The sequence below is a fragment of the Phascolarctos cinereus genome, unplaced genomic scaffold, assembly GCF_003287225.1.
Source record: "Phascolarctos cinereus isolate Bilbo 61053 unplaced genomic scaffold, phaCin_HiC Scaffold_1;HRSCAF=81, whole genome shotgun sequence".
Lineage (NCBI taxonomy): Eukaryota > Metazoa > Chordata > Mammalia > Diprotodontia > Phascolarctidae > Phascolarctos > Phascolarctos cinereus.
This window is the reverse complement of record NW_027555514.1, coordinates 123,883,642-123,901,706: the sequence shown is the minus strand read 5'-3', so window position 1 is coordinate 123,901,706 and position 18,065 is coordinate 123,883,642. Positions and strand designations below refer to the sequence as shown.

At 37.5% G+C, this 18,065-nt stretch overlaps 1 protein-coding gene and 1 pseudogene across 1 annotated transcript in view; one reads left to right on the top strand and one right to left on the bottom strand.

Annotated features, from left to right (window-relative positions):
* Positions 1-16,995, top strand: part of LOC144457091 (uncharacterized) — a 140,010-nt gene extending 123,015 nt beyond the window's left edge. The window contains exon 2 of the mRNA XM_078154033.1: positions 6,369-16,995. Coding sequence (XP_078010159.1) covers positions 6,369-6,457 — 89 coding nt within the window. The 3' untranslated portion in view covers positions 6,458-16,995. The remainder of the gene's footprint in view (positions 1-6,368) is intronic.
* On the bottom strand, positions 10,480-11,136 carry LOC110194201 (high mobility group protein B1 pseudogene; annotated as a pseudogene).
* Positions 16,996-18,065: the final 1,070 nt, after the last annotated feature.

Genomic DNA, 18,065 nt, shown 5'->3' with positions numbered 1-18,065 from the left:
AAGGGTATGCACAGTTCAATGCCTTTTCATACATAGTTCCACAAATTGCTTTCCAGAATGACTGGACCAATTCACAGTAATTAACAGGCATTGATGTGCTTGTTTTCCTACAGCCCCTCTAATATTTATCATCTTTCTTTTTTGTCAACATTGCCAATCTGATGAGTACGAAGTAGAACCTCAGAGTTGCTTTAATTTGCTTTCCTCTAATATTGCAGCATTTTTCCATATGGTTGTTGATAGCTTTGAGTTCTTCTTTTGAGAAATGCCTGTTCATATTCTTTGACTGTTTATCAGTTAAGGAATTTTTAACCAGAGTTCTGCTTCCTCACCCAGATAAATTGTGCTATCTTTTTTCTCCTCTAGGCCTCTGCCCTTCTCTTAGCTCAGACAAGGTTGACTACCTCACTTATCAATTGCATAAATCCTGTAAGCAATGGGTGGTTCTCTTGGCCTCGACCTTGGGACCTTCTACTGAGCTATAATTACTAATCACTTGTCATCTGACACTGCCTGACTTGATACAACAATAATTTCTCAGAAATCTCCACCCAGTTAAGTCTAACTTCCTTGGTGCATTCTGTGCAAGCAAGATCTTTAGGAGCATAGGAATCGGAAAGGCAGGAAGTATAAAGTTCATAGTTAGGGTATTTTAAAGTTTTAATATCTTGGTAGGAGAGCAATTGCACGTGGTGAAGAGATCTCAAGTGTAGCAGGGTCAGTGGGAGAATGAGAGTGGAATGGAGGCAGGGATGTGTTAGAGTTAGCTCTAACTGTTGGAGACCTGATTATTAAACTTTCAGTGTGAGGATTTATACCTTATCTGCAAATAAGAAGGCAAATAGGGATGCTTCAAATAAGTGCCTGATTTATTATTTTTTGATTGTTTAGACTTAAGAAAGTTAATAATTCAGATTAAACTTAAAAGTGTTTCCTACATACAGGAAAGCCTGTTGGTAAACATTTACCAGCCCATCTGTGATAATGGTGTTGAGAATTACTGGAGTTGAAATATTGAAGAATTGTGAGGTCAAGGAGTTAGAAAGGTCATCAACTTGGATGTTAAAGTTGCTGAGTATGCTGACAGGAAAGAGGGTGGAGAAGAAGACAATGAATTAGGTGCATTCCATCAATTTAATTCTGTCAACTAACATATTATTATGTTGTAATTTGAAGCAAAATAAACTGTTTTTACTGCGACATATGATTAAATTAATAGCCTTCTGTCAAACAGATACCATTTTGTTTGATTCATTATAAGGCAGTGTTTTCAAATGCTCCAGTGGGTCTGTGATCTCATCAAGTTGGATGTTTCCTCCAACAGTTTTACAAATCAAAACCCATCCATGCCTTCATGACTCTTGTGCATTCCATTCTAGAAGTTCACTGCATTCAGATCCACCCAACATGCTAGAGGCCTTCCTTGATTTCTCCTGACATTTGGGGTCAATAGTGCAGCACTCTGGCTGGCTGCCTATCATTGCTTGAAGGCCATACAATAATGAAATAGCCCATATGATGAATTACTGTACATACAAAACATACACATTTCTCAGAATTCATGTGGTGGACTTCTAACAGCTGTGCTCAAGTAATTTTTTTGAAAACTGTATTACTGCTGTCTAGTAAGCTGAGTTTGGTTTATTAGCATGTACCTAGCTACTATAGATATTTAACCTTGTGAATATATAGAGAGATTGGACTTCAAAGCTTCTATGGAATTTAGGTATTCAGAACAAAATTATATGAATGCATTTGAGGTATACACGTTATTTTGGGGAAATCCAGTCTTTTAGTTTCGATTATGTTGATTTAATTCATTTTGGCAAGCAGTGAAATGGTACAGATGGTGATGGGCAGCCATGTCTATTCACACCAAACAATCCATATTTTTTTAACCTTGTATTTTCATCATCTCTACCTTTTGTTACCTAATTCTGTTTTGAGGTGAATATACCAAGCCTAAGCCTCCTGACTGGCTGCCAAAGGTCTACTCCTCTAAGGTTTAAAGACTACAAAGCATTCTGCTCCTATTCCAGAATGCTCAATGTCAGAGAAAGGCTTGAAATGAAGTTGGTTTTACCTCCAACAAATTTATGGCACATAACTATATAGCAGGGAACTTAGTGCTGCTCAGCAATCCTATTCCTTCCAGCAACTATTCTAAGCCTTTTTCTCTCTTCACAAGTCCTCATCTATGCCAAATTCTCCACCCCCACTCTCCACACACTTCCAGCAGATGACTTAGCCTCATATTTCAACTGAAACCATCTGACAGGAATTCCCTCAACTCTCTTCCTCAAAACTCCTCATTGTAGTCTCCTCCCTCCCTCCCTCCCTCTCTGTCTGTCTCTCTCTTCTCTCTCTGTCTCTGGCTGTCTCTGTCTGTCTCTTCTATTTCAAAGGAATCAGTATCCCTAATTCTTCCTAATAAGAATCCTGTACTGTCATTTTCTCCAACTTCTTCCCCAGCCTTGTTTCAGAAAAAAAATCATCTCTTTCATGTTTCTGAAGTCTCTCTGACTTTACTGTCTCTTTGTCTGACTATAAACATGCTCAAATCTCCCTAGTCCTTCAAAAAAAAAAAAAAAAGAAAAGTATTTCCCTTGGTTCTGTTATCCAGATTCTTTCCTATCCCATTTATTCCCAAACTTCTTGAAAAAGTTGCCACACCATATGTCTCCACTTTCTCATCATCCAGTTGCTCTTGGACCCCTCACAATCAGGTTTCTGTCTCCACTGACATATTCAAATTGCTCTCTGTCAAAAAAAAAATTCCTAATTGCCAAATGTGATGGTCTCTTCCCTCATTGTCCTTCCCCCGTGCTGTTCTACTTGATTTATCTGTAATATTTTACACTTTGAATCTCTTCTTGGATATTCTTCTCCTTTGGCTTTCAAGACAATATATTCTCTCTCAAACTATCTTCTTTGTTCCTCCATTTTAGAGAAGGGTGAGTATTTCCATGTCTACTCTTTTCTCCCTCCAAACCATGCTTCATATAGATGCCAGCCATTGCCCTTATTCACAGATAGTGTTATTCCTTGCCTCAAAAATCTATCTAATGCATGAAGCAGTTAAATGGCACAGTGGATAACATGCTATACTTAGAATCAGAATGTCCTAAGTTCAGATCTGGTTTCAGACATTTACTAGCTGTGTGACCTGGGCAGGTCATTTAATTTCTTCCAGTCTCAGTTTCCTTATCTGCAAAATAAAGATAATAACAGCACCTACCTCCCAGGGATGTTTTGAGGATTAAATGAAATATATGTCAAGCATTTAGTGTTTGTTTCCTTCCTTCCTAAAGGGATACTTTGTATACATAAATAACAGATGTACAAATCAATAACTGCCTTTAGACTATAATGCCTATGGGGGCATCATTATGTCTTATCTAAATTCTGTATCTCACTGAGCACCTGAGACAGGTCCTAGAACAACTAGGGCAGTAGGCACTTGATAAATGTTTGTTGGAATAAATTGAATTGAATTAGTCGGTGAGAGAAATTGGGGAGAGTCTAAAATCTAGTCTTGATTTTAAAAATTCAGCCTCTTGAAGGACATTACTGATAATGAGATTGGACTAACTTTCTTGTTTAGACCCCTTGCTGCTGCTGCTGTTTGTCCTTTCTTCTAGAAGAGGACCATGACATCAGGGAGGTGATACCATGACATGCAAATGAATTAGATTTAAGTGAGGGAGCTCTGTGGAAAGTCACCAGCTTCACTTTCTCCTCCAGAGCCATCTGGGTCCAGTGGCCAGATATGGATCAGGACAACTGGAGATGGCCCAGGATGCAGTAGAGGACTTTGACTTTTTCAAGCTAAGGTCTTTAACAGGACTCAGTTTGACTGAGGCAGTGATTCAATGATTAAGGTTTAATTAAAAAATGAGGCAAAGAATGGCCTCTTAAAAAAAAAAACAGTAGATCTGGGAGGGGAATACCCTCAGGGATTCTGGCCAAAACAGAAACAATTATAATTTATATTCATTCTGAGCCAATCAGGCCCAAACAGTGACCAAGTAGGACTTGGTCTGGGGCCAGAGTGATTTGGGGTTAAGGCTGGTCTTTAAGAGAAAAAAATGAAAACAAGAAAAAAAAGTTTCAGATATTAAAATTTACACCCCCTTTGGGCAGAGCACCTGTAGGTAGGGGTGTTATACTATATGTGGAGAGAGAAGAAAGAAAGAAAGAAAGAGAGAGAGAGAGAGAGAGAGAGAGAGAGAGAGAGAGAGAGAGAGAGAGACAAAAAGGAAGGAAGGAAGGAAGGAAGGAAGGAAGGAAGGAAGAAGGAAGGAAGGAAGGAAGGAAGGAAGGAAGGAAGGAAGGAAGGAAGGAAGGAAGGAAGGAAGGAAGGAAGGAAGGAAGGAAGGAAGGAAGGAAAGTGTGGCCCAACTGGAAGTTTGGTTCCTAGTGGGCAGCTGCTCCTCTACTCACAGATCCCACACACATGGGGAAGACATTGTACTTTACTCAGGTTTGGCTGAGGATAAATTCTTTGAATAGATTGCCCAGGGTTGGGGATAACTTAAGAAGTAAATGACAATCAAAGTTCAGGTCCAGCCCCTCATTGTAGTATTCATTCTCTTATTAATTGTTAGCCAATCAGAGTTAATTGCCGCCCCAGAGATACTTGTTGCAAAATTTTCCCCCCAGTTTCCTGCTTTCCTTCTAATCTTGGTTGCACTGATTGTGTTTATGAAAAATTTTCTTAATTTTATATAATAAAAGTTATCTATTTTACATTTTCTAATGCTCTCTATATATCTTCTTTGGTCCCAAATTCTTCTCTTGGTATATAAGATATGAGATGTTGGCCTAGTTTCTGCCATACTGTTCTCCAGTTTTCCCAGCAGTTTGGGTCAAATAATGAGTTTTGTTCCAAAAGCTTGGTTCTTTGGATTTATCATATACTAAATTACTATGGTCATTTACTATAATGTAATTTGGACCTAATCTGTTCCACTGATCCACCACTCTATTTCTTGGCCAGTACCAGGTTGTTTTGATAATTACTGCTTTATAATACAGTTTGAGATCTGATACATCTAGGCTACCTTCTTTAGCATTTTTTTCAATTGATTTCCTTAATATCCTTGAGCTTTTGTTCTTACAGAGGAATTTTGCTAATATTTTTTTCTAGCTCTACAAAATCAATTTTGTTGATAGTTTGATTGGTATGGCACTGAATAAATAGATTAATTTAGGTAGAATTGTTGTTTTTATTATATTGGATAGGCCTACCCATGAACAATTAATATTTTTTTCAGTTGTTTAGATCTGACTTTATTTGTGGGAAAAGTATTTTATAGTTGTGTTCACATAGTTCCTGGGTTTGTCTTGGCAAGTAGACTCCCAAGAATTTCATGTTGTCTACAGTTACTTTAAATGAAATTTCTCTTTCTGTCTCTTGCTACTGGACTTCGTTGATAATATGTAGAAATGCTGATGATTTATGTGGGCTTATTTTGTATCCTGCAACTTTGCTAAAGTTGTTAATAATTTCAAGTAGTTTTTTTTAGTTGATTCTCTAGGACTTTCTAAGTATAATATCATGTCATCTAGAAAGAGTGATAGTTGTTTTCCTTCATTGCTTATTCTAATTCCTTCAATTTCTTTTTCTTCACTTATTGCTATAGCTAACATTTCTAGTACAATATTAAATAATATAAGTGACAATGGGCATCCTTACTTCACCCCTGATTGTTTCTGTGGCTTGAGGATGAATGTTTCCATTTCATTGGCTTGAATGAGCCTTTATGACTGTACCTAATTGTTTTCTTCTGTATGTAATTACTGGCAAATCTACCACACATTCTTTTTTATTGTTTCTATCAGTGCTTTTTGGGGAAAAGGACTTTAAGGTGGTATCACATTGCCAAATTTGACCAAGAATATAAACATGTAATCAATTATAGGGGAAATTATATTGGATTTCTTAAGAATCTGAGTCTATCTATCCATGTCTCATCAGAAATTCAAATTATAGGATCATTGATTTAGAGCTAGGAGGGGCATTAGAGGTCATCTTGTTCAACACTCTCACTTCACAGATGAGGAAACCAGTCCATAGTGGTTGAATGCCTTGCCCAAGGTCACAGGTAGTAAATGATGGAAAAAGGATTTGAACTCATTCCCTTTGACTTTCAAATCCAGCATTCTTTCTAATGTACTTTGCTGCCAAACTAAGGCCATAGTTTCCTCACATGTAATAGGAAGAACTAAATAATCTCTAAAGTTCCTTCCAGGATTAAAATGCTACAGATCCATATCTGTGACTTAGAGTTATGAACTTTCTTGGGGGCTTATGAGTTCCTGATCCTTGAAAATGCATTTATATTAGTATGTCATTTGTTCTTCAGAGGCCAAGAAGATGGTTAAAGCAAGGTCTATAGAGCACTTAGAGCTTGGTCGGACATGGAAGATGCCAAGGTCATCCACAGCATCCTGAGCCATCGCTTTTGTCTTGACAGTGGACTTCGATGACCCTGGAAGAGACAATGAGGCAGATGACTTTGTACCCTTAAATCCAGTTCACACTCAAGTCAAGACCTCACCTCATGATGTCACTGATCCTCTTAGAAAACTAAGGGTGAACAATAACAAGAAGGTAAGAAACCAGACTGCTAAGAATTAAGGAGTGCCCTTTGACCCAGCAATAGCACTTCTAGGGCTGTATCCCAAAGAGATCATACAAATGGCAAAAGGACCCACATGTACAAAAATATTCACAGCAGCTCTTTTTGTGGTGGCAAAGAACTGGAAATTGAGAGGATGCCCATCAGTTGGGGAATGGCTGAACAAGTTGTGGTATATGAATGTAATGGAATACTATTGTGCTATGAGAAATGATGAGCAAGTAGACTTCAGAAGATCCTGGAATGACTTGTATGGTCTGATGCTGAGTGAAGTAAGCAGAACCAGGAGAACTTTGTACACAGTAACAGCATTGTGCGATGACTAGTACTGATAGATTCAGCCCTTCTCAGCAATGCAAGGATCTAAGACTCTTGATGGAAAATGCTATCCACATCCAAAGAAAGAACTATGGAGTTTGAATGCAGATCGAAGCATATAATTTGCTATTTTTTTCCTTCTGTTGTGTTTTGTTTCCTCTTTCTGGTGGTTCCTCCTATGGGTTCTGAGTCTTACTTACAACATGACTAATGAGAAAATATGTTTAATAGGAATGTATATGTATAGCCTATATCAGATTGCATTCTGTCTTGGGGAGAGAGGGAGAGAAAAATTTAAAACTCAAAAACTCATGTCAGTGATTGTTGATAAATCAAAATAAATTAATAAAAAACATTAAAAATTAAAATTAAAATTTCAACCTGCCCCATCCCCCCCAAAAAAAGAATCAAGGAGTGAGGTAGGGGTAAGGAAATAAAGGTAGTTAGTATAGACAACTTTTCTCTAGGAATTTGGCTGAGAAAAAGATCAGAGTTGTAGAATGATAGCTTGAGGGGATGGTAGGATCTAGTGACAGTTTTTTAAAGGATAGGTAAGACTTGGCAGTGTTTGAAGGCAGTGGGAAAGGAACCGGTAGATAAGGAGAGACAAAATCAAGGAGAAGGAAGGGATGATTGAGGTGGCAACCTACTGGAAATAAAGGGAGGGAATGAAATCAAGGGCACATAAAGAGAAGCTGGCCTTGGCAAGGAGGAGAGCAACCTCATTATTAGACACTAAAGGAAAGGAAGAGACAGTGAGGGATGATAAAGAGTTTTTTAAATGAAGAGAGAAAAGAGAGATCACCATAAATGGCTTCAATTTTCTTTGTAAATTAAATAATGTTCACTGTAGAGAGAGTGAGGGAAGGGGGAGGTATAGGAGACTTGAAGAAAAAAGAAAAAGGTTTGGAATAAATTCTGTGAGGAGTGAGAATTGCTTGGCTGCAGTGAAGTTCCAGTTGATATTCGATAACATTAATTTGTAGTTTGCCTAGTTAGCCCAGTTGCATGACTTCTTCCAACTTAGTTGAGTGAATAGGAGTAGAGGAGACAGATAGTTGCAATAATCTTGGTGAGGGTATAAGGATTCAAGATTAGATGATGTTGTGGAGTGGAATTGGTTAACTATAGAGTCAAGATAAATATATATATATATGTACATACGTGTGTGTGTGTGTGTGTGTGTGTGTGTAAAGGGGAAGGGGAGAGAGAGAGAGAGAGAGAGAGAGATGAAGTCAGAGGGGGGAAAATTGGCCTGACACATTAATTAACTGTTAATGTGTTGGTACAGCTATTTTGGAAAGCAGTTTGAGACTATATCCCCAAAGTTACAAATTGTGCATGTCTTTTGACCCAGAATAACACTGCTAAGCCTATACTGCTTAAGATCAAAGAAAGGACATCAGGTTGAGTGAGGCTCATGAAAAATTAACTAACTGGATAACACCCTAACAACCGGATGAGAAAATTTATTTCCCAAATGTTCCTTACTTTAAACAAGAATTCTCTCGTCTGACTCTTCCTAATCACCCACTAAAAAACTTTAAAATACATGTGACTATCAGGCAAGATGCTTCTTTACTGAGAAAATGCTAATTATTTACAAATTAGGTCCTAAATATTTCACATATATAAATAATACAAAATAGCATGCAGAATTCCATTAGATTAAAATAAAGTCAATGATGAGAGCTATTTAATAGAAAATAAGATAAACAAGAAGAGGAAAATCACATGCCTTAGGAACAGTGAATAAAAAGCTTGCCCCTCACCTCATTTTTAACTTAGCAATGTCCTCCCTCTGCTCCTGTTTTTTAGTATATGAAAGACTATTCATATTCTGTGCCCCATTTGTGAGTTAATACAACGAGGAGAATTGGGCTCTTCTCAATTTTTCTTGATTTTTGATAGCTACAGCAGTTTAAAAATTGAGAGCTTCTCTGTGTTTAGGTCAGAACATATTTTAGAGAGTATATTTTACAGAACATATTTACACATTCACAGCCATTTCATTCTTTCAGCGTCACATCCTACAGATCCTCTGAAAGAAATGTAAGAAACATGCTGTGAGTATGCCTGCATAATGCTCTTCCTTGGGGAAATGTAAGGGATTGTTTTCATGGTTATGAAATCTTCAAAGTGGAAAATACAGAGTTGGAAAGTGAAAGACAAGGAAGAGCAGAAGTTAGGTTTAGATCAACATGTTAACACTATGTATTACAACAAGTATGAAATGTACTTCATCTGAACAGAAAAAGTGACAGGAAAAAAAAACTGACCAGAATGAAATCAGATACTTTTCACACGTAACAGGCGATTAACCAATGAGAGGCCAATTTGTGAGCATACGTAGTGGGCTTTGTCTGAAGCCATGCTCCATGTGAACTTTGGAACATGCGCAGGTATTCTATAATTGTCTTCTATCTCTTTACCAGATGATGGAGAAAAGGAATTCTGATCAGTTGATGTGGCACAATTGGGTGTGCATTCAAAAAGCACTAATTGCCTAAAACGGGCTCTTGCTCAAGTGGTGAGGGGTGTGAAGATGGCTGTGAGCCTTGGGGTGGTGAGACTATTAGTAGTAGTGGTGACAGAGACCTGTTGCTGCCAGCTTTTTATCTCCTTCCTAGCTTTAACAAACAACTTTAAACATAGTACTTCTCTTTCTTCGCCTGTTTTCATTTGTTCTCTTAGGAGAACAGACTAGTCCAAAACCATGTGAGATCTCAATAGGCCCAGGTATGGGAATCCCATTACAGAGTTTGCCACCAGCACAGCCTCAAGGAGATGCCTGTCAGAATCAGCCCAGCAATAAATCATACCTGTCTGCAGAGATGCTGGTTTCTGGTGCAAATTTTATCCGTCAGTTATGCTGCTTTTGAAAATGAATTTAGTTGGTCTAAATGCTTTGTAGCAAATGCTTTCAATTTGAGCTCACAATCCCAGGACCGAACTAGTATAGTGTGTCCCTGGTTTGGGGGAATGTGTTCATACTTATTTTCTTGCTACATTTTCCTCAGTAAATATTCCTTTATAAAAAACTAATTGATGTTAATTCTTTTTTTAATAAAAAAATTGTATTTACTTAGAAGCATTCAGAATGTCAACAAAACAGCTGCAACTTTTTTTTTACAATTACAGAGTGGTATTCAGTTAACAGAACAACAATTATTTCATGTGCTGCATCAAAGACAACTGAAGATCAAAATGAACTACATCCCCATATGTACTAATTTGTGCTGTGTACCAACAAGAACCTGCTTTAAATTTCCATGCCAGTTTACAACCCCCATACTATACCAGGCAAGGTTAGTGGCTATTGAAAATATCACTAAAGGACAGGGCTATTTAAAGACACATTCGGTAGTATGTTAACTATAGAAAAAAAGACACTGTACAGTTTAAAAACAAATCTTACACACCCTTACATTTCAATTTTTTTTTCTTTAAAAGGAATGAGTTGTGTACAGGGGGTTAAATGCTGTATAGTGAAGAAATAAACTGCTCCAGAACCAACTTATTCATGGTCATCATCATCATCATCATCATCATCATCATCTTCTTCTTCATCCTCCTCCTCCTCCTCTTCTTCATCTTCCTCATCTTCCTCCTCCTCCTTGTTCTTGCTCTTCTCAGCCTTGACAACTCCTCCCTTTTTACCGACATCAGGTTTTCCTTTAACCAGGTATGCAGCAATATCCTTTTCATATTTTTCCTTCAGTTTAGCTGCCTTCTTTTATAAGCTTGCTTGTCATCTGCAGCGGTATTATTCCACATTTCTCCCAATTTTTTTTTGCCACATCTCCAATAGAAAGACCAGGATGCTCCCCTTTGATTTTTGGAAGATACTCAAAACAGAATAAGAAAAATGCCAAAGGAGCATTGGGTACATTGGGATCCTTAAACTTCTTTTTTTGTTTCTCCATTAGGTGATATGTCAGTTTTCATTTCTCTTTCATAACGAACCTTATCAGCTTTTGTCATGTCCTCAAATTTTCCTTTCTCTTTAGCAGACATTGTCTTCCACCTTTCTGAAAATTTTTTAGAAAATTCTGAGAAGTTCACAGAAGCATCTGGATGCTTCTTCTTGTGTTCCTCTTGGCAAGTTTGCATGAAGAAGGCATGTGAAGACATTTTCCCTCTTGGCTTCTTAGGATCACCTTTGCCCATTTTGGATTACTTCCCTTCAGTGCCACACAGAGTAGCCCAGTGCCTGTCCGGCTCTTACTTGCACTGGCACTGTCTCTATGGAGCTCAATGTACTGCAGTCGATGTTAATTCTTAAATGATACTGGGTAAATCAATGATATAAGGAATATACTAACTGATATTGGGGAGAACACAACAAAATGTGAGTTCAAGCCAATGCTATTAAAAAAGATTCCTCCACCCTGGGACATTTTGGTGGTGTAAAAAAAAAACCCAAAATACATCAATTAAATTTATTTTTAAAAAATTAAAATTTAATTTAAAAACACCTCCCTTATCTTCTTATAGGTACCCCCAGAACCATGGAAAAGTAACTATTCTCCTGGACATTTGAATCATTAGTCAGGTAGTATTTGAGATCAGGCAAGAAGGATCAGGAGCCTCAGAGTTTATAAAGGCTATGCCAAAATATAGCTGTGAGAAGAATTTTAAACTAAACAAAGAATAGAGGAATCATAAAATGTAAAATGCACTATTTTAATTACATAAAATCATTTGTACAGATATAATCAAGAAAGATAGAATAAGAGAAACTATAGAGAAGGAAAGAATTTTTGCATCAAATCAATAAAAGTCTGATAGCTAAAATATATAGAAAATTAACACAGATAAAAAAGCACTAAGAGTCAATCTCCAATAGATAAGTAAAGTATAATGAGGCAAGCCCTCCATGTCTTTTTGGCTGGGGCACGTATGATGGTGCACTCACCAGTATCCAGCAAGGGTGGTAAAGGTGGTGGCATCAGTGGTTGCCCCTTCTTCCCCTGGGACCCAAATATGCTCGTCCTTGGGCTCATTTTTGCTCTGGCTCCACTTTCTTGAGTCTTAGTGCTCTAGAGAGACTTCTTTCTCTCTTAGATAAAATAGAGGCTAACCTTTCAGTCTTGGTCTCCAAAACTCTCTTAAGTAAGTAAATAACACGAAATTTATGTCTAACAGTAGATCTCCAAAATCGGATATGAAAAACATTTTCAGAAGAAATTGTAAACCATATATGATCATTTGAAACTATGCTCCAGAGCACTCACATTAAGAGAAATGCAAGTTAAAACAACTTTAAGGATTCACTTCATAATCTCCAAATGATGAAGATGACAAAAAATGGAAACAGTCAAGGAGGGATTGCAGGAAGAGAGGCACAATACTACACTATTGGCAGAAATGTAAATTGGCCCAACTATTCTGGAGATCGATTTGGAATTCTGATGTCTAAGTGACTAAACCTGGTAGCTAGATGGTTGAGTAGAAAGAGAGCTGTTCCTGGAAATCAGTGGAACTTGAGTTCAAATTCTGCCTCAGACATTTACTAGCTGTGTGACCTTGAGCAAGTCACTTAATCTCTGTTTATCTCAGTTTCCTCAACAGTAAAATGGGGATAATAATAGCGTTTTCCTTGACGGGTTATTGTTAGGATAAAATCAGATAATAAATGGAAAGCACTTAGCACAGTGCCTGGCACATGGTAAATGCTATATAAATGCTAGCTAAGAAAATAATAATTATTACTCTTTCTACTACTAACCTGTCAATGCTTTTTGTCCAGATATCCCACTACTGCACATATATTCCCAGGAAGTCAAAGATAGAAACAAATGTCCTTTATAGTATATGTCAAAATATTCAGAGCAGCATTTGTATGTGCATGTGTATGTGCATGTTTTGTGTGTGTGTGCATGTGTGTGCATGTGCATCTTTTGTGTGTGTGTGTGCGCCTGTGTGTGCATGTGCATGTTTTGTATGTGTCTGTGTGCATGTGCATGTGCATGTTTTGTGTGCGTGTGTCTGTGTGTGCATGTGTTAGCAAACACGTAGAAACAAAGTCAGTGCCCATAGATTGGTGAATGATTTTTAAAAACTATGGCTTTTGAATGTAATAGAATATTATCGTGTAGTAAAAACCAGTCCATCAACAAGATTTTTGTTAAGTGTTAGATGCTGGGAATACAAAGAAATGATAAATATAAGAATTTGGTGAAGCATAGGAAGACTTGTATAAACTGATGGAGAGTGAGAAAGAACAATGAACATGAGAGCAACAACAATAAAAGGAAAAGATCATTTAAGAAACTGAACTCTGAATAAGTAAAAAAATAAGAATAATAGCACTTACTAGCTGTGTGACCCTGGACAAGTCACTTAACCCCAACTACCTCCAAAAAATATAAAAACTAACAATAGTCTTGGACAGAAAAGATAATAGAACACATCTCCCTTCTCATGAAAGAGAGGCCATAAGTTAGTAGGGAAGAATATTGCATACATTGTCACATTCAGTGACTACAGTGGGTGTTTTTGCTCATTTTTGTTATTGCTATTATTGTTATAATAATATAAGGAGGATTGTGTAGAGGGTGTTTTTCCAGGAGTTAATGTGATGCGAAGCTATGAGGCATCAGTAAAATGTGTTATGTATTTAAAAAGAAAGAATTAGAAAGAAAAGATGGAATGATATCCAGCCTATGATACTTCCTCTTGCCACACTGGATGTGGTAGGGATAGACTGAAGCCTACCAGAGTTTTAGATCCTGAGTGAGCAGAAGAAAGGTTGAAATCGAGCCAAGCCAAAGAAAGTTCCAATGTGGGAACAGGTTACTTAACATTCTTAGAACAATGAACGGAGAGGTCAACTGCACACAGTGAATGAAATAACCTCTCGCTTAGATTCTGGTGGGGGTTGAACTCAGAAATGAATTTTCAGTTTAGCTCTCATCTTCAAGCAGGTTAAGAGAGTAAGAAAGACAGAGATAAGCCCAGAAAGCTTTTGAGAGGGATCAGCCCAGGTATCAAATGGAATATGTGGTATATATACGTATGTATGTGTGTATGTATGTATTTATATATGTATATACACACATACGTATATACACACACATATATATACAAGCACATATATCTGTATATATACCACACATTCCACTTGATATATATGTTACATATATATGCATATGTATGTTGCATGCTAACACTTCTGCTTTTATAATCATTAATTTAATTCCATTAAATACTTATTGCAACATGTCTTTAAATAAGGAATAAGTCAATGAAGCATACAGCCAGTGATACAATGAAGGGGAAGACTTTTCCTAGGGGCTACTTGTGATCTGTTAGTTAGGCCAATGAAACAAAGCAATACCATAATTTATGTGCCCATAAAAGAGTACAACTAAGGAAAAAAGAGGTAGTCATTTTTCTGAAAGTCAGGGAGCTTTGGGGTTACCCCAGAGGGCTCTGATGCTGGGTCATGTGCATGATATTTTGAAATGTGTATTTGAAAACCTGTCTTTACTAGTGGATAGGGCCGTGTACCAGTTATAGCACACTCTAGCTGCTGAAAGAAAGGAAAGGAGGAAGGAAGGATGGAAGGAAAAAGGGAAAGAGGGAAAGGAGAAAGAGAAACAGAGAAAGGGAGAAAGAGAAAGAAAAAGAAAAAAGGGAGAGAAAGAAAGGAAAGAAGGAAGGAAGAAAGAGAAAAAGGAGAAAAAAAGAAAGGAAGGAAAGAAAGAATGAGTGAAAGAAAGAAAACATCTCTCTTCTTTGCCTGTGTTGGTAGAAAGGGATAACATTCTTCCATGCCACACCCTCCCACCATAAAACTGGAGGCAAGATTCTTTCCTTGGGTTTCTAGAAGCTTGACTTCTAATGTATGAATTGAGAAATTATTCTGATTATTTTGTAGTTTCAGTTACTGGACTGTAGTTGCGTAATATTTATTATGACTCTACAGTGAAACATAGGTCAAATTCTAGCTCTGACACTTACTATTTGCATGTTTTGAGGTGAGTTGTCTCACCTCTCCAGGCTTGTTTTCACTGAAAGTGAGTTACTTGAATCTCTCAATTTATGATCCTCTAATCTTACAAAGATCATTACCCCTTAAACAGTGTATGTTCCCTTGGAGTTTACATTTCTTAAGTACTAGGTGACATTGGCAACCACTCACCCAATCTTACTTGGCTGTAAGAATAGGGGTCTTTGGGAATCTCACATTCATCCTGGTGATTTGGGCTGGGTAGAAATACTGAGTAAGTGCTATGTTCTACATGTTTCTCAGAGAATTATTGACCTTCCATTCCTTAGCTCTGCCTCTTATCAGGGAGCAGAAACTTGTTTTCAGGGTAGTATAGATTTCTTTATTTTCTCAATCATAATTTATCTTTGAGCCCCCACCTACTGGGCCAGCCCTACCTCTTTCTTTGGACTTACTATTTCATTGAGCCCTAGTCACATGGATTTTGCATAACTGAGTTTTCTCTTTACTAAAGCATATACTCATGCTCTAATATTGCAAACAACACTTAGTGTTAGCACAGAATTGGTAAGCAAATTGATAGTAGATACTAACAAAAAACAAAAAATATTAATGTTTTCAAAGCAACTGAATTAGTGTCTCCAAGACATCAAGCACCCTAAATAAGGGCACAGACACAGGAGTTCCAGGAAATGCACAATGTGTCTTCCTTTGAAGAGACAAAGGAGTATAAACAGCATAGTTTACCTGGGATGTTTGACTCACCCTTCTAGTAGAACTAGGCATCAGATGCAAATACAGATACAAATACAGAAAATCTGATGAAATTTTGGACCTGGAACTAATGGCACGGGGAATGGTCTTGGGATCTGGGTGTGCTCAGAAGAAGATAGAAGCTTTTCTTGGTTGGGACTGTGCTGTCTTGGCATCATCCTTCAAACTTTTCTGACAATAGGCACTTCGTTGCCTGTGGAGAATAGTGAGTGATCAGCTAAAACAAGGAAAAGCTGATGGTTCTATAGCCTGGTTACTTCTCTGATCCTTCATCTGTGTCATGACACTTCCTCTCTTACTCCCCAATCTTCAAGCCCCACCAAATGATGGGGACAGAATGAAAACAGTGAAAGGCAGGCATGTAGGATAGAACTAGAAATGACTTATTCAAATCCTTTCACTATATACATGAGTAAACTGAGGTCCAGACATGCACCTTGCTTAAAGTCCTGCCCTCTATTTAAGCTGCCAGAAGAGGTAAAAGTCTTGCTAATGATTGAACTAGAGACCATTGGTGTTCTGACTGATAGAACCTCAAGAACATAGCCTCATTTTTCTTTCTATATCCCTCAAGGGACAAAAAGCGCATGAGTCAGAAGTGATTAACCATAGAAACTAGAACTCGGTTCAGTGGGTTTGTGCTTTTTGTTTTTGTTTTTTTTTCCTATTACGTCATACCCTTTGACTGATGACAGTGCAAATGGAACAGGTGAACTGAATTGTACATTCCGTGAAGGCAAAGACCATGTTATATTTTTCCTTGCTGATCTCAAAAGAGCTTATCACAGTATCTTCTATTCTTTTTTTCAAAAAGTTTTTATTGATATGTTTTGTTTTTACTTTACATTTTCAGATTACTCCTAATTTGAGACCACTTTCGAAAAGATTTCTTGTAACAAAGTAACACTAATAATACCATGCTCTCATTTGAGAACTTGTGCAACATTTCATATCCAGTGCACCCCTTCCTCTCTGTTTAAATAAAAAATGACAAATCTATTATCTCTCCCTTCTACTCCTCTGTCCTTTAAAAAAAAACAGAAAAAAAAACAAATTAATGGTAACAAATGTACATAGTCAAGCAAAACAAATTACCTCAATGACCAAATTAAAATGTGTGTGTGTGTGTGTGTGTGTGTGTGTGTGTGTGTGACTCTGTGTCCAGATCCATTATCTCTCTGTAATGGGATAACATGTTTCTCTGGAATCATGAATGGTCATTGTATTGATAAGAACTTATGTTCTTATAGCTTTCAAGGATTGTTTTTATAGTGTTATCTAATAAATTGTTTTTCCTGTCTCTGCCCATTTCATTCTTCATCAGTTTGCAAAAGTTCTTAGAATTCTTCATTTTTATAATATTGATATTATTGTGTGTGTGTGTGTGTGTGTGTGTGTGTGTGTGTGTGTGTGTGTGTGTGTGTGTATAGTGGGGAACTTGTGGCCTCAAGGCCACATGTGGCCCTGTAGGTCCTCAAATGTGGCTCTTTGATTGAACCCAAACTTCACAGAACAAATCCCCTTAATAAAAGAAGTTTGGGATTCAAAGAGCCACACTTGAGGATCTAGAGGGCCACATGTGGCCTTGAGGCTGCAGTTTTCCCACCCCTGGAAAATTGTTTTTCTACTTCAAATTTACATCAGTTCATAGAAGTCTTTCTATGTCTTTGAATTCACCAATTTCTACATTACTTAACAGCACAATACTGCTATATCACATTCAAGCATTCCTTAACTGATGGGAATTCCCTTAGTTTCCAGTTCTAGTATATGTGTGGTGTGTGTGTGTGCGTGTGTGCATGCGTGTGTGTGTGTATGTGTGTGTGTGTGTTGCACATGTAGGTTCTGTGTGTCTAGATGTGGCTCATAGGGAGGCTCAAATATATATGTCTAATAGTCTCCCCTGATCACCCTTCTCCAAGGGAGTCTTTGATTCCTGTCAGAGAGGAAGCAGAAGGCCAGGGGATGTGAAACTGGCCACTTTGCTCTCAGAGAAAGGTACTAGGATATAATTATATCTATTTGCCCCTTAAATAATGTTAATGTATGGAAATAATTTTTAGGTTCAAGCTGATGTACTGATCATTATTCCTTAACAATGAAAGAGTACCCCAAGCGTTATATCCAAGGCTTGACATTCTTTCCAACCAATGCTATTCCCACAAAGAACATATGTAGTAAATAGCAAATATACCCATTTATCCAAGCCAACAGCAAACAGAAATCAAAGAAGTCATACAGATGAAAAATATCAGACAATACACAGAATGAATAAGTTCTCCAATGGTGAACAAGATACCTCAACTTAACTAAGAGGGTCCCAGAGATCACCCAAGATTCTTTAAAGTCTCTACTGTAATAAGCTTGGGCTA